Source organism: Ipomoea nil, unplaced genomic scaffold, assembly GCF_001879475.1.
Source record: "Ipomoea nil cultivar Tokyo-kokei standard unplaced genomic scaffold, Asagao_1.1 scaffold0684, whole genome shotgun sequence".
Taxonomy (NCBI): Eukaryota; Viridiplantae; Streptophyta; class Magnoliopsida; order Solanales; family Convolvulaceae; genus Ipomoea; species Ipomoea nil.
Genome location: NW_017617112.1, coordinates 70,156 through 92,475, shown reverse-complemented (window position 1 = coordinate 92,475; position 22,320 = coordinate 70,156). Strand labels below are relative to the sequence as shown.

At 39.6% G+C, this 22,320-nt stretch overlaps 1 protein-coding gene across 1 annotated transcript; it reads right to left on the bottom strand.

Moving 5' to 3' along the window:
* Nucleotides 1-17,677: 17,677 nt before the first annotated feature.
* LOC109175104 (vinorine synthase-like) lies at nt 17,678-19,024 on the bottom strand. The gene has a single exon (XM_019324353.1). The coding sequence runs from the start codon at nt 19,022-19,024 to the stop codon at nt 17,678-17,680; it is 1,347 nt and encodes a 448-aa protein (XP_019179898.1).
* Nucleotides 19,025-22,320: the final 3,296 nt, after the last annotated feature.

Genomic DNA, 22,320 nt, shown 5'->3' with positions numbered 1-22,320 from the left:
CCTTATTTCTCCTTATCCCTTCATTTTTGCCTCTCCACTCCAAGCTTTAGAAATCAGGTTAGTAGAGAGGAGAAACCAGAGTAAGTATTCTGCCATCACCTTCTCCATCCATTCATTTTCATCTCACAGACTATCCATCTCCACCTTCCATCTCTGAGTTTGTGTTGAGCTTAGTATGTGTCTTTGTTGTCTGAGGAAAATAGGTGGTGAAGGTGTTAACCTCTAACGAAGAAGGGAAGGGATCCACACAAGAAGAAGAAGAAGCACAAGGTATAAACCATGGACTCCCAAACTAGATTTTGACTCTATTGAATGCTAGAAATGAGATTTAGATGCTTAGAAATGCTAGATAATGTTTTTTGTCGAGCTATTTGTGTGTTTTTGATTATCTATGATTGATTTATTGAGGTTTGGAAGTGTTGGATTGCATCTGGTTTATTCTACAAGTGAAGAAGAAGGGGTTTGGTGCACACAGATGGTGCACTAGAAGCCCCAACGGACCTAACCAACGGACCTAGGCATGGTCCGTTGAATAGCGGACCAAGGAAACGGATTTAGGCATGATCCGTTCCCATGCACCGTTGCTTGGCGGAGCCAAGTGGCGGGGCTTCCAAGCCCCGTCACCAAGCTCCACCAGGCCAAAAAGATGTTCTAGCCGGACCCTCTGTGGCTCAGCTACGCGTTGTTGAGACCGGGACTCGTGGGCCCTTGAGGCTCGGACACTCGGTCTTGTTACGATGCACTAGTAGAAGTTAGTTTCGTTGGATTTGGAGTTAGAAATGATGATTTACAGTTAGAAATGTTGAAGATGAATACTCTGTTGTTGTTTGTCTGTGAACTTGCACCAGAGGGTGAATTTGCTAGCATCTGAGCATATTTTGAGTTGAGAAGCATGCCTAAATACTTGTTAGAATTTTGTGAGAAGATTTTTTAAGTTATTGAGAAGATGGCATGAATAGTGCATAATTCCCTGTTTCATAGTAAATGAAATTGCTAGTTTTTGAGTATTGTAATTTGATTTGAGAAGCATGATTGTTACTTGTTAAGTATTTATTTAGAAGTTTTGCTGAATTAATGAGAGTTTGGCATGAGCAATGCATTATTTCCTTGTTTCCCAGTGAATGAGAATTAAATCATATTATTTCACAGTAAAGAGCATGCTAGCTTATTTCATTGATTTAAAGTGCATTATTAGCTCTAAGTAAAGCCTAAGATCTATTTCAAAACCCTATATCTATTTTGGAAAATCATTATCTATTTGCATTGAGAATATTGCATGATATTTGATTTCCAAAATGTGAGAAAGAGAAGTTGTTGAGAATTATTATGTGCATGAGCTTGCATAAGTAGAGTTGTTGCATGAGAAAGAAGTTGCATGAGATATATCTATATGATATCTATTGTGAGGAAAATAGTGTTTTGGAGGACCGTTAGGACTATGCCCTTTCGGAAGAAAAGAGAAAGAAAGAAGTTACGAGAAAGGAAAGTAACTGTCACAGAGGACAGACAGATATTTTAGAAGTAATGAGGTCGATATTCCCAAATTACTAGGTTGGATATACTACCCGCTGGGCACACTGAAAGTATGATACATGATTCCATAGAGAAAGAAAGAAAGAAGCGGCAACGAGAAATTGGTGGAACCTCCGGGTCTAAGCGAGTAAAGGGTGGGATAAGAGAAACGCATCGGGGAGATCGACCGAGTCGCCCGGAAGGAAGACGTTCCTTTGACAGGACTAGCGCCCATTCCTACCGGCTGCCCCTTCCTCGCCCGGTGCACGAGATCAAAGAGGACGCATCACCGCCGCCGGCTTCGTCGAGTGGTCTTCCGGAGGGATTAGACCCCGGCAAGTTCGCTAAGTACTGCCGTTACCATAAATCGTATACACATAGCACGGAAGAATGCTTCTACCTAAAGAAGATCATGGAGGAGATCATCCAGCAGGGTACCCCACCTCCCAACCAGTGGTGGAGGAAAACCGCATCCCAACTTAAAGCGAATGGTAATCCCTCGGGGTCAGCCGATCGAGACTGCGGTAAGCGACCGGTTTTCGCAGAAGAAAAAGCGCAATGGAAGCAGAATCCGATCATCAACATGATCGCCGGCGGCTCCGAAGGTGGTGATTCTTCAAATACCCGGAAGACGTGGGCTCGGAAATTATACGTTGAGACAGTGTATGGACGAGAGGGCATCGCGAAGAAGGTATGCCGAGAGCCGATCACTTTCACCGACAAGGACTTGCCATCCGGCCAGATCCGCACCGGTATGCGCTCGTCATTGCGATGGACGTAAATGGGGTGATCGTCCGGTGAATCCTGGTAGACACAGGAAGCAGCTTCAACATTTTGTACTTAGAGACTTTCACTAAGTTGGGCTTGACTCGGGAACAGTTGACTTCGGTCAAGAAACCGTTGGCAGGCTTCACGGGGGATTTCATAGAGGCAGAAGGCTCCATCACTCTGCCCATAGAGGTCGGTAGCTACCCCAATGTCCGAAAGCTGGACATGAAGTTCATAGTGGTCGATCTGACGTGCTCGCACAACATGATCCCCGGACGACCTGGCTTAGAGGACTTATGAGCATTAATTTTAGTCGAGCATCTGTGCCTAAAGTTCCGAATTCCGATAGGGATAGGTGCCCCCCGCTGTGACCAAAGGGCCACCCGCGAGTGCTATTTGCAAGCCTGTCGGCGGATAGGAAAACGAGAGATGCGAGTGCACGAAATCACGGAGCAAGTCACCAAGAAAGCCATACCCCCTCGACCCGAGCCAGTGGTCGAGCTAGTGGAGGTTGAGATTGATCCCGCACAGCCCGAGAGACATGTGCGGATAGGAGTTGGTCTCGAGGAGGGCGCACGAGCGGAGGTCATTCGAGTACTTCGAGAGAATCAGTTGGTCTTTGCATGGGGGCCAGAAGATATACGCGGTGTAGATCGCACCATTATCTCACACAAGCTCGCGGTGGACCCAAGTTACCGACCCGTAATCCAGAAAAAGAGATACCTGGCTAATGATCAGCGCGAGTTCGTTAAGAAAGAGGTGGAAATGCTGATGGCCGCAGGCCACATTCGAGAGGTAAAGTATCCGGACTGGCTGGCCAATGTGGTGTTAGTACCAAAGCTGCCCTCTTGGAGAATGTGCATCGATTACACCGACCTCAATAAAGCTTGCCCAAAGGACCCTTTTCCTTTGCCGGGAATTAGCCTGTTGGTAGACGAAACAGCAGGGTCGACTCTATTAAGCTTCATGGATGCATTCCGAGGCTAGCACCAGATCTACATGCACAAGGTGGACCAGGAGAAAATAGCATTCATCACCCCAGAGGGTGTGTACTACTATCAGGTGGTGCCTTTTGGCCTTAAGAACACAAGGGCCACCTACACGCGAATGGTCGCCCGCCTGTTTCAAAACCTGCTAGGAAAGTCCATGGTAGCGTACGTGGACGACATGCTGGTCAAAAGCAAAGAGGAAGCAAGTCATGCCCAGGACTTGGCCGAGTGTTTCCAGGTAATGCTAAAGTACAATTTACGACTTAACTCAAAGAAATGCACCTTTGCCGTACAAAGTGGAAAATTCCTAGGGTATATGGTAACCAAGAGGGGCATCGAACCAAATCCAGAGAAAGTCAAAGCAATAGTGGACATGCAACCCCCCAGCTCCATAAACAACCTTCAGAGGTTGACGGGCCGACTGGCCGTCCTGAGCCGCTTCCTCAGCAAGTCGGCTGGCAGGACAATACCTTTCTTCAAGGCCATGAAGAAAAAGGAAGGTTTTGTATGGACGAGTGAGTGCCAAGATTCCTTTGATGAGTTAAAAAGGTATTTATCGACACCCCCATGCTCTCCACACCACAGGTGCGCGAGCCTCTGTACGTCAGCTCAGTGCTCGTTCGAAAAGAAGAACGGGTCCAGCACCCAGTCAACTATGTCTGTCGATCCCTGAAGTCTGTACAGATTCAGTATACCCCCCTCAAAAAAGTGGTATACGCCCTGATAATCACTGCACGGAATCTGGCACCTTACTTCTAAGCACATACCATCCGAGTCCTGACGGATCAGCCTCTATGTGGGGTGCTGCGCATTCCCACATCTTCGGGCAGACTGGTGAAATGGGCTGTGGAGTTAACACAGTATGAAATCGAGTACCACCCCCCGCCCGTCCATCAAGGGGCAAGCGTTAGTCGACTTCATAGTTGAATGTACTGCCGGGGAGGCCGAGAAGGTGCCCACCTCGGTAGACGACACTGGCGAGTGGTGCGAGCTGCATGCGGACGGAACAGCAAGTAGCCAACATTGTGGAGGTGGAGTCATGTTAATCACACCAGAAGGCTAGCATCTAACAATGAGGCCGAGTACGAGGCCGTGTTGGGAGGCATCCGACTTGCCAAGGCTCTAGGTGCCGACCGACTCGCGCCTCGTGGTAGGACAGGTTTCTGGAACCTGCGAAGCCAAAAGCGTTCGACTGGTACAATATAAAGAGAAGACTAAAGAACTCCTACAGGGGTTTTTCGCCCACGAGATCGAGCATATCCCAAGGGCGGAGAACACCGAGGTCGAAATCTTGTTGAAAATAGCTCTAGGAGGGATACTCGACCATCTTATGAGGATATGCCAAAAGGAAGAAACATCTCAGCTAAGTATCATGGAGTCGACCAAAGAGGTCCAACAGGTGACGACTAAGGATTGGAGTCGTCAAGATCACATGTTGATGTTTTGGATCGAGGACATCCGAAACTACAAAGAAAAAAGGTGAACTACCAGATGATCCCACCGTTGCCGCCCGAGTCCGAAGAAAAGCATCTTCCTTTGACATTATTAATTGTCGGCTGTACAAAAAATCATTCGAGGGCCCCTTCCTAAGATGTCTATTGTGATCGGAGGCGGAACGGATAATGGAAGAAGCGCAAAGGGGAATATTTGCGGCCCACTGATGTAGCAAAAATAAGATGTGAGCTCGGGTGTGTTATATCGTCCTCAGGGGATTGGGGGATATGGCACGCAATATGCAATCACAATAAACTAGGCACTAGCATAAGGAAATCAACAAGAAGCTAAACAAACTACAAGTTCAAAGAAATGATAGGACTAACACATATACACAAAGATAAACACAAAATAAAGAAATAGGACTCAAGCTAGGGAGCATTATCATCTAGATGCTTTAACAACCTAAGGGATTAGGGAGAACAAGTAACCAAGGAATCAACCGGGAATGCACGTAGGTATCCTAGTCTACGAACCATTCTCGTGATTAATAAACAAGGATTAGAACAAGCTAGGAATTGCCCCACTTTCTTGGTGAATCAATTCCAAGTCCATCAAGCACACAAAGCATCTAAAGCCCCCAATTTCTCCTATTTTCGTAGGAAGAAATCGGGTCTATGCAAGGGGTGGCTTGGATTCATCACCCAACTCTCGTTGAGGCAAGGAATCCTCCAAAAACAAGCTAATGAATGTGTACATCAAACATTAACAAGATATAAATACAAAACCTTCACAAACACATGAACCCTAGGTTAGAGTTCTTCCCCTTTTTTGCAATAATCACAAATCAAGCATCAAGATAGATAATACAACCCTAACTCAAGTCCATAAACTAACTACTCATGATTAAATAGCATAAAGAACACAAAAGCATAAGTAACAAACATAAATCTTGCAAAAGAAAGATATAAAAGGAAGGAAAGCTTCTCTATTGAAAATGGATGGTGGAATCTTGAAATGTTGGAATCCAAACATCAAATCCAAGATTACAAGCTTCAAAAGTGTTAAGAAACATAAATCTAAGCCTAATCTAACCTAAAAATACGAAGGGAAGTAAATGAGAGTGTCTAGGGTTCTAACAATAGTTAATACCATGGAAAAAGAGCTCAATTCGAGCTTAAATAGGGGCAGAGCAGGTAGGGACGCCCTCAGGGATGGGCGTATGCCAGGGGGTACGATTTTTGGTGCATTTCCAGTGAAAACTGGATCAAGGAGAAGAGATGTGTACTGGCATGCGTACGGGCGTACGACAGGGCGTACGCCACTTGCTTCCTTTTTCAGATCTCGGATGGGATGAGGGATGGGCGTACGGGAGGCAGTACGATGCTCCTGAAAATTCCTAAATGCATTCCAAACTCTTTGATTGATCTCTTAGTCCAAGAATTGCTCGAATCTTCCCAAAAATCATTGAATTCCTCACTTGTTGTGAATGATTGCACCTTGAAATAAAACCAACACAAATTAGTCACAATTCACACAAGTTTTTAAGCAATTCACAAATAAAATGAATTCAAGAATGGGGTAAAAATATAGATAAAAATGCACTTATCACCCATCAAGGATCGCATACACTCGCTCGGAAGCTAGTTGTTCAAGGATACTACTGGCCCACCATGATGAGAGATTGCGTGGATTGGATAGCTAAGTGTACCGTTTGCCAGTCCTTCGCTAGGAAGGACACTCGGCCCGCCACGTTTTACACCCCAGTAACGACTGCCATTCCCTTTGCTAAAGGGGGAATTGATCTTCAAGGTCCTTTACCACAGGCACCAGGACGATTCAAATTCTGTGTGGTGGTCATCGACTAATTTACCAAGTGGGTCGAGGCTGAGCAGTTGGTTACGATCACCGAATACCTAGGTGTCGGCGATTTCTATGGAAGAAGGTGATCTGCCACTTTGGGCTTCCAGAGCATGTGGTCAGCGACAACGGTCGGCAATTTGATTGTCAGTCATTCGCCAAATGCCGAATTCTACCAGCGGCATAGGATCTGGCATACCAAGGTGTTAGTCGCTTACCCCCAAGATAATGGGCAAGTAGAGAACGTAAACCGTACCATCGTGGATGGTATTCGGAAGAAACTCGAGGACGTCGGAGGAAACTGGGCCGACGAATTAGACCGAGTGCTGTGGGCATATCGGACCACTCAAAGGCGGGCCACGGGTGAGAGCCCCTTCTCGTTGGCCTATGGCTTTGAGACAAAGGTCCCCCTGGAGGTCGTTGAGCCCACCCATCGAGTTCTCCACTACTCGGATGAAGGAAACAAAGAAAGTCTTCAGATTGAAAAAAACTTTATAGAGGAACGAAGAGAAGCGGCCCATGCAATTCAAGGTGAATATTTTCCTTGCTATTATCATTTAATTATGGTTCACACTTGTTTTGAATGTTTTACAGTGTTTGTTAGTGTTTTTTAACCATTTTAGGTCAAAGTTAAAAGCAAGGGAAGTTCTAGGACGAGTTTGGAGCTAAAAAAAATTCAAGGTGGAGCTAAGGAGGTGGCTAAAATGCTTCAAAGAGAGCCAAAGAGTGGTACTTTCAATGGATTTGATCGCAAGAATCAAACAACGGAAAAGTGGATCAAAAGACCGAAGAGTTGTAATTCCCGTTGAATACGGCGACAGCTTAGTATTTTGATCATATCTCATGCTAGGAATGTCCGATTCAAGTGATTCTTGCGTCATTGGAAAGAAGACTCGAAGGGATACAACCTATGACTCAGCAGAAAACTCAACGCGTCGAGCCCCAGGCTCGACACATCGAAAATTTCCAGTAACATTTCATCTCGCACAGATTGGCGACAGTTTAGTATTTTGATCATATGTCATGCTAGGAATGTCCGATTGAGGTGATTCTTGCGCCATTGGAAAGAAGAAGTTTAGTTTAGAGTAAATAATTAGAATATATAATTTACAATTCATAGTTTAGAATTCAGAGATTCTTGGAGACAAAAATGAGAGAAATCAAGAGCCATAAGTTGTCTTGGAAAGCACGAAGAAGACTAGGGAGATTTGAGAAAATCGTCTGGTTAATTCTTGTACTCTTTTGATGATTTGTAATTATTTATTTATATTTTCTATGTATAATTTAGTCATGCTTGGCTAAATTCTTTAGAGATTCTTGGGTAAAAGTGTTTATGAACCTATATGCCTGAGCTCTCAGTTTCTTTAATATATTATTATTTGGGTTTAATACTTGTGTTTCAATCGTGACAATATTGTTTGATGCTTGTAATTAATGGCCATAGTTACTTGTTTCGTTTGCTTTATTTGTGTCACCAATGGGAGTTGGGGCATAAATTAGGGCACACATGATTGCACCTAATAGTTGGACCTTGGGAAAGGAGAATTTATTGGGAGAATCTTATTCTAGATTGTTGCGCATCGGGAGATGGTAATAATTGGGAATAATTGAATGCTGATCTTCGATCTTATCGGGTGTTTAAGCCACGGGAGTGGAAATTCACTAGGGTAGAAATTACGGGAGTAATTATGTTCCACTTTGCATTCCCATACAAGTCTTAATTCCAAACTAAATATTACAAACGTTAGTTGACACTAGGTGATTAAATACTTGAACCCCATAAATCTCATCTTCTCTCTTATTGTTTTCAAAATCCTGAACCTCTGTTTTATTTTATTTATTTTATGCCAACCAATCATCTAAGTAATTATTGGGATTAGCTCTAATGAATAAGTTAGTAACTAGTGCTTGATACAACCACTTCCCTGTGGATCGGTAACTCGTACTCCGAGAATTATTTGTTTGCAAATATACTACGCATCAAATTGGTGCCTTTGCCGGGGAAGTGGCGTTTCTAGTATTAACATTAGTGAAATCTTTATCCTAAGAGACTAGTCCAATTTTATTTTTTATTTTATTTTATTTTGCTAACCCATAACAAGTTCCTTGTTTTGAGTGTGATTTAGTTTATGGATAGATATGAATTCCAAGGAACAATGCCACCATTTTACCCTCCTTCTAAAGGTTATGAGATGAGTTGGAATATGAATCAAGAATATGGGGGAATGGAACAACAATTCCGTTTCTCAAATTTTGCTAACTCAAGACAAAGATATTTTCAGAAAAGTTCATATCAAACATCACAACCCCAATGGTGCTCATTTTATGGTGGGAATCACTTTGTGGAAAATTGTTACATGCTCAACCCCACCAACCATATCCCCCAACAACCTACTCAAGGATTTGTGCCAACATGAGTCAAGCTACTTATCAAAGATACACACCACCTACTCCACAACCCTCATGGTGCATGATATGTGGTGGACCTCATGAGGCGGAAAATTGCTTTATCTTGGATCCCAATTACAAGTATCAAGGGCGAGCTCAAGAGTCTCTATACCAAGAGTTTCAACAAGATTGCCAACCACTTGACCAAACAATTGAGATGAAGTCCATAGAGACCAAGTTAATGCAATTTTGCTCGAAATATATGGAGCAACAAGCTGGAATGGATCGCATGACAGCTCAACTTGATCACACGCTGGCTCTATGGCAAAATTTGACAATTCAAGAGTCACTTCAAGATTCATTTAATGGAGAGGTTCTAGAAGAGTTGCTTTTGCCAAATGAAGGTCATGAGGTTGATGGAAATAAAAAGGATGATGAGGATCTTAGAGAGGAAGATGAAGAAATATTCGATGAATGCATTACGATGGAGACACCAAGTTGGGAGGAAAGTGTAGAGTTGCAAGGTAATGGTGGCAAGGCACATATAGAGAGTTTCCCATTAGATGAGGAAGTTCTTAATAGAGCACATGATTTGAATGAGGATGTCTCACCAATGGAGAACACTTCCCTTGGAGAGAACTTTAGAGAAATTTTGAATTTGAGAGACATTGGAGTTCTTAAGGATGATGGCACACATTTGCCTATCTATATATCCAATGTTTCCCAATACTTGCTGGTTCATGTGAACGATCCGAGACTATCATTACTTATTGAACAAGAGAGTGTTGAAAAAGAAGGAAAAGAGAATGGAGGCATAATTCTTGATTCGGGCGAATGTGGTTCCTTACATGATGACATGAATGGTTCGAGCTTAAGAGAGTTTATAAATGGACATCACTTGAAGAAATACTTGGAAGAGAAAGTTGATGGAAAGAAGGAGATTTTTCTTCTCCAATCACTTGATGGCTAGAGAGGTAACGTCGAGCTAACGACGTTAAATTTAGCGCTTCATGGGAGGCACCGCATGCTATCTTTTATTACTTTCCCTATTTATTTATTGCTTTCTAGTTTCGTTTTATTTCTTTCTAGTTCGTGATTATTTTGCTTCAGGGACGATGCAAATTTTTAAGTGTGGGGGAAGAGCCATTAATTTGGGGATTTTTTTTAAAAAAAAATTAAAATTTTTGCTTTTGCTTGGATGACTCATTTCTATTTTTGGTGAATATGTTACTTGTCTTAGCATGCAATTGCAATAACTCTCGCTTGTTGGTTTGTGGTTTGTTTTAGTGGTGCTTGCTGCATCTCAATTTGTGATGGATGATTTGAGGTGTAACACATAATTGATTTATTACCTTGCCAATAGCTTCGTTCACCACCTAATAATTGGATTAATTCTTGATCTTGTGTTTTGCATTGCTAGTGAAGGCTTATGTGAGATTCCGGTCATGGGTGTTTTGCTAAAACTTGCCTCATTACTCCCTTAGTGATGTCTAAGTTTTGCATGTTTTGAAGTTATTTAGGCCATTTTTGTCTAACCATAGCCTTTAAACTTGTCCCTATATATATTTTTATCCTTTGTGTCCCCATTGTGCCTTTTGTTTGTTTAAATAAGAGCTAAGCACTTATCCCCTTATTGTAATTGTTTTTCTTTGATTTACCCCAATTATTATAACCCTTAGCCCTTGGCCAAATATTTTTCCCTTCCACCCTTTGAGAGAATGAAACTTTTATCTTTATTATTTCTGTAAGAAGAGTTTTATGGAGTTGTGCCAAAAAGCAGCTAATATTACCGAGACCGCGGAGAAGATAGATCATCCACTCCGACGACCTGCATGACTCACTTCTCTGGAGAAGATAGATCATCCAGGAAAGATAGGTCATTGGGAGACTCCGAACCGGTCGGAGAGGGACAGGCCGATTCCTAGAATGCGGGCATCATTGGAGGAGCAGCCTGGGCCTCATCTCCGGTGTCGGTCTCGAGGAATCGAGCGTAGTCGGCATCAGACAGGTGCTCGGTCGCCGGCTCTGTGGGGTCGTACAGCGGGATAGTGAAAGTCATTTCAAACATCATCTGTTCCGGCACGGCTACCTCCACTGACGTGCCATCTTCAGTAGTGACCCTACCGGTGGATGGACAGGGCGAGTTGGTGCTCGGAGGGGGAGCGTCTTCAACCATGCAAGACCCCAACGTGGAAGGATTCGTGGAGCGTTTGCAAGAAGTGGCCTTCTTAGTCTTCTTCTCCTTCTGTTTGCCTAGCTTGGTCCGCTTGGCCGGCAGGGCCGGGGAGCCCATCGGTGAATCGAAATCAATTTGCTTCCCGCCAAGGTTGGACCGACCCATATATAATTGACAGAAAGAAGAAGAGATAGAGTGAAGAAAAGAGACGAGGTGCTCGCTCCATTTATAGGTTCGAGAGAGAAACAAGAATTAAATGCAGGCAATCAAAGGATATCGTTACAAATCAAGTAGGGATTCAGTCATCAAATATGGGCGAAAAAAGGGGAAACAATGGAAATGATCTTGCATGAAGAGACTCTAAGAGCCGAATACTTTCCAGCACTCAAGCAAGCGGGCTCAGTGCTGGAAAGTGAGGGACTAGTTGATGGGGTATGGACCCAATGGGCTTAGCGCCAAAGAGGAGAAGAAGAGATGTGCTGAAGATTGGGGCCTACGGAAGTTAGCCCCGGAGTGGGAATAAAGGGAATCAGCGTCATGGGCCATGGGCAGGCCCAGAGAAGGACGCGGCTGATCAAGGAACCGATTCCAAGGGGTCGGCGCGGGTCGGGGTCGGCACAGTAGGTGTGACAACCCAAATTTTAATTTTATAAATCTGGTTTTAAGAAAATCCAAAATAGCCAATTTTCACTCCATAAAAATTTTTGCGATGAAATCGGTGTTGAATACATTATTTTGAACCACTTTTAAATAAATTCAACATCAAATTCACTCCATAGGCTTCGAATCCGGTGCAACCCCTATGATACATGAGATCATGAGATCTCATGATATCCATTGATTCATTTTCCATGGATGGTTGAGATTGAAAGATTCTTTTAAACTAATTATGGACATTTTAAAAACATAAGGGTTAAAAAGTAATTCTAGTATTGAGTTTATTTTTGGTTAGTATTAAATTGTAATCTTGAGTATAATATTAGGCAGAATATTAAATGTAATAATTAGTAATAATTTTTATTGAGAGCTATTATTTTTAGTTGATTATGTATGACGGTGTGTGCGTGAATGTAGTATGGTGTGTGCTAATCGTATGGATGAGTTTTTTTTTTTTTTTTTTTTTTTTTTTTGTAATTTTACGAAAATAGCTTATATGTGTGTGCGTGAATTTATGTATATGGGTTTGTTTTAAAGAATAAGATTGTAAGAGTAGTACGTGTAGTTTTATTTTTTTATTTTTGGACACCAGAGATGAACTTACGGAGGTGTGCGAATATGTACTCCAGTGTGTGCAAAGCTTAGGGATGGGAGCATTGTTTCTTTTTCTTTTTTTTTTAAAACAAACATTAATAATAGGCGTGTGCGTGAATGATCCATATTTTTTGTTATACTACAACTTAATTTATGAATGCAGAAGCAATGTAAAAATTTATTTTAAGATGGTGTGTGCGTGCATTTGATCTGGCGTGTGCAAATTTCTGGGATGGGCGATTTGAAATTTTTATTTTTGGCATTTCTACCAAAATTGATATTATGTGTGGTGTCAGTGAAATCAGATATATGATTTGTTTTTAAAAAAGAAAATTGAAATAGTATTACCTGTTTTTTTTTTTTTTTGGACACCGAAAATGTACACCAGAAAGATATAATGCTGCGATATCAAAACAAACATAGTAAATAATGGAAAAGTATATTATGCAGTGAGAAGAACGAATCATTTTCTAGGGGATAAATTATTCATGAGACAAAATTTATAAAATGAACATAATATGTTGTAATGAAGACTTCAAATATGTAGATGCAAGTATGAAATACTTGTAACAATTTTTTATCTTCAGCGAGCCGTCAATCCAAAACCCGCCACACTGTTGACATTAAACCGCTTCATCGGTTTGACCAGATGCTTCGGTCTTCAAGCGGGGGAATAGTGCCTCATCAACTTCATTGGGCTCACCCTCTGAGCCATCCGAATCCGGGGCTGGTTGTGCGGGCTGAGGCGGTACTTCGGCAGCATCGGTCTGTGGCAAAGGTGCCACTACATCGCTAGCAACTACCGGCTCAACCGCAATAGCAACTACACGCTCAACCGCAACATCACCTGGGAACGACAAAAAATTAATCACATAAACCAAAAAAAAAAAAAAAAAATCACACAAAGAATACAACTGCGTTACAGAACAAACCCAACAACCATAGCGCACATACCTAACTTCAAAAAATAGGAAAAACCCACCATAAACGAAAAATCCAAACACCAACCAGAACACAGATATTTGCAATCCCATATGCAATTACTCCAGCCACATACTCAAAACCAAAAACGCATCCACCTACTGTCGAAATGTCTCTCTTTAAAAAAAAAAAAACAGATATCCACACACAAATTAGCTCATGATTGACTGACACAATCATAAACAATAATTACAAAGAAAAAAAAAACATTATGTTATGCACACAGTGAGGCACAGGTACGCACATACAAGGAAACCAAAAATTAGAAACCCCATGACCTTTTAACATTACACAGTATTGTGCATACAATAAACCAAGAAACGACAGTATTGTGCACACGCTCTAACTTGCACACGGTGACAAACTGCTATGCACAAACCAACGAAACTATCCAGTGTCCCCGACCCCCCCCCCCCCCCAGATCCTAACAAAAAATAAAAAATAAAAACACGCATCAACCCAAGACCAGTAACGCACCAACCTAAATGCATAAACTAGGAAAAATCAACCACGATGCACACGCCAAACACTCATCCCGAACACAGAATTATCAAACCCATATGCAATTGCCCAAGCAAAATACTCAAAACAAAACTTCCATCCACATACTGTGGAAATGCCTCTCTTAAAAAAAAATAGAATAAAAAACAGATATACTAAGACAAATTTGATTATATTGTCTGAAACAATCATAAACAGTAATGCAAAAAAAAAAAAAAAAAAAAAAAAAAAAAAAAAAAAAAAAAAAAAAAACTAAACATAAACATAAAGAGCATAAAAAATACCCCCAACAAACAAAATAAAAACATAAAAAATAACCCCGTAACGCCAAGTCCACATTAATGCAACGTGCACACGGTGAAGACCATCTACACACAGACCAGGAAACCAAAGATTTACATCCTCAAAACCTATTAACCTAACACAATATTGTGCACACACCAAAACAAGAACGCACATGCCATGAAATTAAAAATCAGAGCAGCTAGCTACCGTACGCAAAAAGAAAAACCACTATCAACATTATTCACACGCAAAAACAAAACAATGGGCATTCCTAAACCCATGTATGAATACAATTCACTATTCTTAAATTTACCTTAAAACTACATCCAACACCAGAAAAAGGGCATTCTAAAAACTTTTTAAAAAATTAACAAAAAAACCAGAAATGCCTAATATCAATAACAATTTACCCCTAACAAGCACACGGTGCCAACCTACTATGCACAAACCACCACCCTACACACGGTACCACCGAAAGCTACTAACCAAAAAAAAAAAAAAAAAAATGAACCCATAAAACTCACAAAATAAAACTTTTGAAGACATGCAAACTCTTCAAAATAAAAATGAACGATGTACCCCAGAAAAAAAAAAAACCCCAGAAAAATGAAAAAAAAAAAAAACCCATAACACCGTTGTACCATCCCCCCCCCCCCCCCCCCCAACTATTGAAACAACAACTCGATCGAAAAAAAAAAAAAGAAAAAAAAAAAAAACAAAGTCGGCCTGAACCACCAATCCCCGCCTAACTCGCCGCAAACCACCCCTAAAAACATAACCCACCTAAACCCCACGCCAACACCAACCGACCGGAGGAAAAAATAACAAAAACGCCCACATGCACATACTCTTACGCCCACCCCCAAAACCCCAACTGTAAGAAACAATCAACACCTTTGGACCACCACAAACCAAGACCCCATACGTCCAGAGAAAAAAAAAACCCTCGAACCCTAACCCAGAAATCGTACACCACTCACCATCATACTCCCCCCCCCCCCCCCCCCCCCCCCCCCCCCCCCCCCCCAACCCTAAGAACACCGATGAATGCCAAAACCAACACCCCGGAGAAACCCCGAAAAAAACACACACAGAAGAACTACAACGCAAGCAAAATACAGAAACCTAAATCCCAACCCAAAATCCGTTCGGAACAGTAGCAAGCCCATAAACCCCCAGCAAAAAAAAATCCCGAAACAAACAAAAAAATGAAAATAAAAATGGAGAAAATAGTACCGGCACTGGAAGCAGAAGAGATGCCCTAAGCCGATTGGACTGCCGCCTGTTGGAACCAGCCATGTAGGTTCTTTGGACGTCGTGTGTACCGGAGGGAAGAGAAGAATGGAAGGGCTGTGAGGAACGAGGAAGCTGCGGAAAAGAGATTTTGGAGAGAGAAACCTAAAATCAATCCTATTTTATCTACTCACACACGCAAATCAACCAGCTGAATTTATGACTTGTCATAATAAAACACAAAGACGGATGACAAAACCACCCGTACACCAGGCGCACATGGATCTTATTAGCCCACCATCTCAACCGTTAAAAAAACACCATCAACGATCAGGGAGTGTGCTTACAGACTCGGCTAACTAGGGGGTGTGCACCGGATTCAATATATATATATATATATATATATATATATATATATATATATATATATATATATATATATATAGGGTTGAGTTCAAATGAGGACAACAATATATAGAGGACTGTGAGGACAAATAATGGGCACACAACAAACTAATACCAGGCACACAACTTAATACATAATGGCACACAGGAATAAATGTAAACATCAGGTTTCGAACCCAGGCTCTATAAATTAACAAAACTAGCACGCGACATACAAACTGTGGCACACGACTTCATTCGGGCATGCACACAACATACCGGCTAATGGCATACACTACATCTGTCCTCACAGTCCTCTATAATATACTTGTCCTCATTTGAATACACATCTATATATATATATATATATATATATATATATATATATATATATATATATATATATATATATATATATATATATATATATATATATATATATATGATCAGGTGCACACAACACTTTCGGTGCGAAAATGCGGTGAGATAGGATTTGCACTATAATATAATTAGTGACTATCTTAAAATCAATTGTATACGAAATGTGCACTTGAAAGCTCAAAACCATGCACTTGAAGGTACCAAAACGTGCACTTGAAGGAGAAAAATTTGCACTCGAGGGCAAATAGATGTGTGATTGATGGTACCAAAAAGGGGCGTTATTCAACTTAAGTGTTATTAAACTAATTATCCATACAAATTGTTTGTAGATCTCACAAATTTCATTAGAAATTTAGTTATATGTTATTGAAAAGAATTCACAATATATGACAAATACTGCCTAGAATTGTGCACTTGAATGCAAAGAAACATGCATTTGAAGGCAAAAAATCTACACTGAAGAAAAAAAAAAGTTTTACTTGAATGCTAAGTATTTTATTTTATTTTTTACTCAATAATAAGGCACACATACACCTGTTGGCATTAAATTGAGCGCTTAATTGAAGGCATAAAGAGAATCACTAGAAGGCAAGGTGGAGAAAAAAAAAAGGACACTAAAAGTGAAAATTTGAAAGAAATTAATCATGCACACTTAGAAATGAAAACATGCACTTGAAGGTTACAAAACACAATCATTATTGTGTGGACCATATTTTGTATACTATGACCAAAGTTGCGTGATTCTAATTAATTAACTAAAGTTCATGTTAAATTTTATTTTGTATTTTTTTAATACACTCTATGACTCTAACATACACTCTAGCTAGAAAGTATTTCTGATTTATGGCAATGATTGGTGAAAACTAGAAAAACGAACATCTATCATCTTGTGTTCAGAGTAGCAACTCTCATTCTCACAATTACAGTATCTACAGCTACTACAGAACGATCTTTTCCTGCCATGAATATAGTCAAGACTACACTTCGTAACAAGATGGAAGATGAATTTCTTAATGATTGTTTGTTAGTATACATTAAAAACAATGTCGTTTTGTATCTTTTTGGAAATTCCGTTTCCTGTTTTTGTCGTTAACTTCCTTGTTTTGTATGTACAGAATTTTATGGTAGAATACACATAAACTCCCAACATAATACACATAACCTAACATAATACACAATACACATGAACTCCCAACATAATACACATAATCTAACCTAATATACAATACATATAAATTCTTAACATAATACACATAACCTCTTAACATAATACACATAAAAATAAAAAAAACTTTAACAGAATTGCACGAACAGATGAGTGTCCGTGTCACGTTAACTCCCCCACCAACTTATTGAAATGTCGTCGTTTTGGACCATTGTGCGCCCTGGTGCATGATATAATTTAATTTGCAATTAAAATTCTTATTTTAATTTAATTTGCCCTTCAATTCCTATCCTCTAGAGTCCAGCTACATCCATAAACCAAATGCTATGCATCCGCTCCAGCCTAAACCAGCCTTTCTCCATCCTCCAGCTAGAGTGCAGACTGCAGAGGACAAGACGGTTCGGAAACAATTTGAGAGAAAGACACATAAGCATGAAATTCTATGTCCTTGTCTAAATTCCACATAACCTCTTGTGTCAACCCAATCCACACTTCTATTCCCTCATCTTCTGCATCCATGAAAATAGCCGAGTTCTCCAGTGTATGACCCAGACCAATCCATATCGGCTTGCCCCACCCAAAATCAACTTGAGAAAACGAAATATTACACAAACTACTTATACTTAAAACCTTAATCTCATCCGCATTATGAAGTGTCTTTGTTACTCCTAATAGGGCTCTAAGATACCCACCCTCGGCGTGCATTTCCCTCACGTAGTCGTCGGTAACCTTGTGGATGGCTTCCGCGACTCTTCCTACAAGAAACCCGGCAGTAACTCTTCCACCCCCGTCGGCTTCCGATTCCCACCGAGCTGCCACCACTTGGTTGATGTTGCCTAGGCACTGCGAAGGGAATGGCGGGTTCAACTTCTTTCGCAAGTTCACCACGTTTGTCAACAAATGCGTCTTGAGGTTTGGGTTCGCCTGTAGAATTGCCCGTATCACCGCCGCCCATATGAACGCCGACAACGCCTCCACCCGAGACGGACGGCGGCGGTGCTCCGATGGGTGATAATAATCGTTCCTGAGCCGCTCGATATCCCGCTTGCCAAAAACAAATCTTTTCGAGGAGTACTTTCCCGGTTTCTTGAGGGAAAGAGGCTTTTGCGGGGAGCTGACGAAGTTCCCCGGCCTGAAAATTGTGGAGGCGTCCACGATGAGACCGCCGGGATAATTGGGTTCTTCCCCGCGGTTGATTGCCGCCCATGTGTTAAATAATCCGGTCATCGCGCCGCCGTCCGCCAGGCCGTGCCAAATGCAGAACGCTACCGCAGTTCCGCCGCACCGGAACCTGTTGACCTGAACAGCTAACATTGGCTGGGCGGGGTGAATAGCATTTGGGTAGGGATCAAGTGGGAGCAGCTGGCGTATATCTTCGAGTTTGGGGTGCCGGAGAAACTCACCCATATCACAATTGGTAACTTTAGCTCGGACAAAATCCGCACCCTCGTCGTTGCATTCGATGGTCGATCCATCTTTAATTCTTCCGGCGAGCGGGTACAAGACGGACAGTGTCTTCATGAGCGAGTCTTTGAGCTCATCATAATCGTGGCGACTAGGTCCGCCGGCGCGGGAGTCGTAGAAGAAAACAATGGGGGTATAAAATGTCGAGATTAATATATCAAGGAGAGAAAGCTTGCAGTTTCTCAAGGTTTGGGGAGTTGGTGAACATGGCCTCACTTTCTCTTTCTGATAAACTTCAATTTTCAGGGCCATCTGATGGGTACTTTATTTCATAATGCCACTTATGATCACGTATGCTGTATTTATAACCAGTAGTGGCGGTGAATTACAACGCCGGTATGTGGCCATGCAATAATAATAATAATAAAAATACTGTACGGAATTTCAATAATAATAATAATAATGTACTGAATTTGGTTGGGGTCATTTTTCGGGTCCTGTTTAGAGTAGCAGTGGATTTAGAATTAGGGTCTCGTTTGGAAAGAAGAAAAATAATTTCTGGAAAATGAGTCATTTTTCATAAAATATTTTCTTTTCTAGTGTTTGGTTACACAACGAAAAACTGTCTTTGTGTGTTTGGTTCAATTTCCAGAAAATGAAAAGAATTGAATACTTCAAAATTTTAATTATTTGATACTTTTGATAAAATCCTTTTGTGAATAGCACTCTTTTGATATATATATATATATATATATATATATATATATATATATATATATATATATATATATATATATATTAACATTTTAAAAAATGTAATTTTTTAAATTTTTAAATATGAAAAAATTAATATTATTGGTAGACTTTACTTTTTTTTTTTTGGAATTAAAAACAATAGTCCGCGGATCGGCCCGCCAACCCGCATGGGGCGGGCTTTGGTTGCATGAACCCTAGCTTGCGGGTTTAGTGGGCCGACTCGCAAAAGTCCGCAAAAAATTAGGCCCAAAAAATTTTGCATGTGCATCCCTTGGAAAATGACTTCCCCAAAAAAAAAAAAGGGAAGTCATTTTCTCCCAAAACATACCTATTTTCTTTTGACTAATGCATTGTTTTCCATTGACCTCATTTTCTCCCCTCTTGCCAAACATTGAAAACTCGAAAAACATTTTTCGGAAGTCATTTTTCGGGTTTCCAAACGCACCCTAGAATTACCTGCTTCCAATGGTTTGGCACCTCTCCACAATTTTTTTTTATTAATATTATTATAATAGTTATTTTGTGGCCTCCTCACCAATATATATAATTTCCTATCCTCAAGGAAAATTTCTATACTAGAATTTGGTAAATTATTGTGTTGATCATAACAAAAAGTATATTTTTAATATACTAAATGTACATTATTTGTGTATTGAATGTACATTACACAATAATGTACTTTCCCTAAATACAATGTACATTATTAATATACTAAGAATACATCATTTTTGTACTAAATATTATTTTATAACATACAATACTGGTCCATACAGATTGTGTGGACTATGGTCCACACAATAATGATTGCTAAGTTTTATACTCAAACCATCCAAATTCCAAACCTGTAAACCAGAAATGCAATACACAGACATGCAAACAGATTTTCTTCAATTTTCAACCTGCAAATTTATAGGTAATTTTTTATTTCTTTTTTATTCTTGAAAAATCTTTGAATTTTTGTTATGAATTATTCATTATTGAAGATGGATTCATTCATTCATCGGTCCTCACAACAACAAAAAATTTAGATATTGTAGTAGTTAAATGATAGTTAAATGCCTAAGTCGTTTCTTTCGTTTCCTCAGTTGACGATGGCAACCGCAGTGATCGCCCCCTGCACCAACAAATCCTGGCTCCGCCCCCGGTTGGGGTATTATTAGTAGTAAGTAATTAACCCGTGCGATCCACGGACTAAATATTAGTTATACTTTTGTATAATGAAAACATTTATATTTATATAAATTGTCTAATTTAATTAATAAAAATTAGATATCTACATCACTACATGCAAGGAAAATACTAAACAATTACCTATTTTGTATAAATTAAAATGCAAAGAATTATAAAATTACAAATTATTGAAAACTTCATGGTACACAATGTTAGTTGTTGATGTACAAATTGAGCTTGAGTCATTTGCAATTAATATTTTCAAATCATCTGAATTGTTAATTCAAGAAGCAGCAATGTATAACTAACCATGTACAAAGATCGATTTCTTTAGTAGCAAACCCACATGTAATAACGTTTGATCTTGACTTTTGTTAATAGTCATTGCATATGACAACATTAAGGGTCGTCTTTGAAATTTGACCATGCGGGGTATTATTATTATGAGTACTGTAGTGTAGTAGTTGTTGTTGTAATAATAATAGTAATAATAGTAGTAGTAATAATAATGATAATAATAATAATAATAATAATAATAATAATAATAATAATAATAATAATAATAATAATAATAATAATAATAATAATCTTACTCTATATAATAGCAAAATGTTTTTTGCCAATCAATTTCCCGCCTAAATAAAATTGCATCATTTTAAGGTATTAAATACCAATTAAATGAAATTGCATCATTTTAAGGTATATAATGCAGCATACTTATCTATTTTCAATACATGTTAATCTACAATTATTGTTATTTAATGATGAAGCAGGTAATACATTCCAGTATTTTTAAGTTAACATTTTATTATATAAATTAATTTATTGTTTACTGAAAAAAATTAGAGTATCCGATTTTAAAAAATAAGATTAACCTGTTTTTTTATTCTTACAATTTTGTTGATCGACAACAATTTAATTGTTCATTCTAATATAGTTTTGAGAGGGTTTTTTAAAAAAAAGTTACTAAATCAATTACTAAATTGAAAAAAAAAAACGTTTTTTAAAATCTAAATCAGTTGCATGAACAATAATATTGGAGAGACGAATAAGTTTAAACAAATAATTATTGAACTGATATTAAGTAATTAGAAAATATGATGTATTTCTTAATTTCGTTTTAAACAATAAGTTTTACCTGATGATACTGTATTTATTAGTTTGTTTTAGATATGTTCCGGTCACCCGATTTTTCAGATCGGCATTTGGGAAAGAAAGCAATTCAACAACGGCCGAAAGCTACTGTCAGATTATTTGAAAAGTTTTTTAGCAGTGAATTACTTGGACGTGCGATGATTTAAAATCGAGTATGTCAAGACGCCGAAAACAGAGAAGGTTCGCGTAAGTCAGTGAACATTTTAGAGAGAATGAAGAACGCAACAGAGTAGACGGAAGCGCAATCGTCAAAAAATATGGATTAGGGTTTGGTAATCAGGTTTTATAATTGGGTTAATGAGCTCGGGTATTGGGCTGAAATGCAACGTAACTGGATTATATGGATAGATAATTAAATTTTTATTGGGCTTAGCATTGCAGGTTTTATTTTTTCTTTCATGTCATGAAATATTTCATATTTAGTTTAGATTTATATATGTTGTACGTATATAATTATTATTATTAAGCAATGTTTAAGAAAAGATTTTCGTAGTTAGTTTCAATGTATGATGATGATATTGTATTTT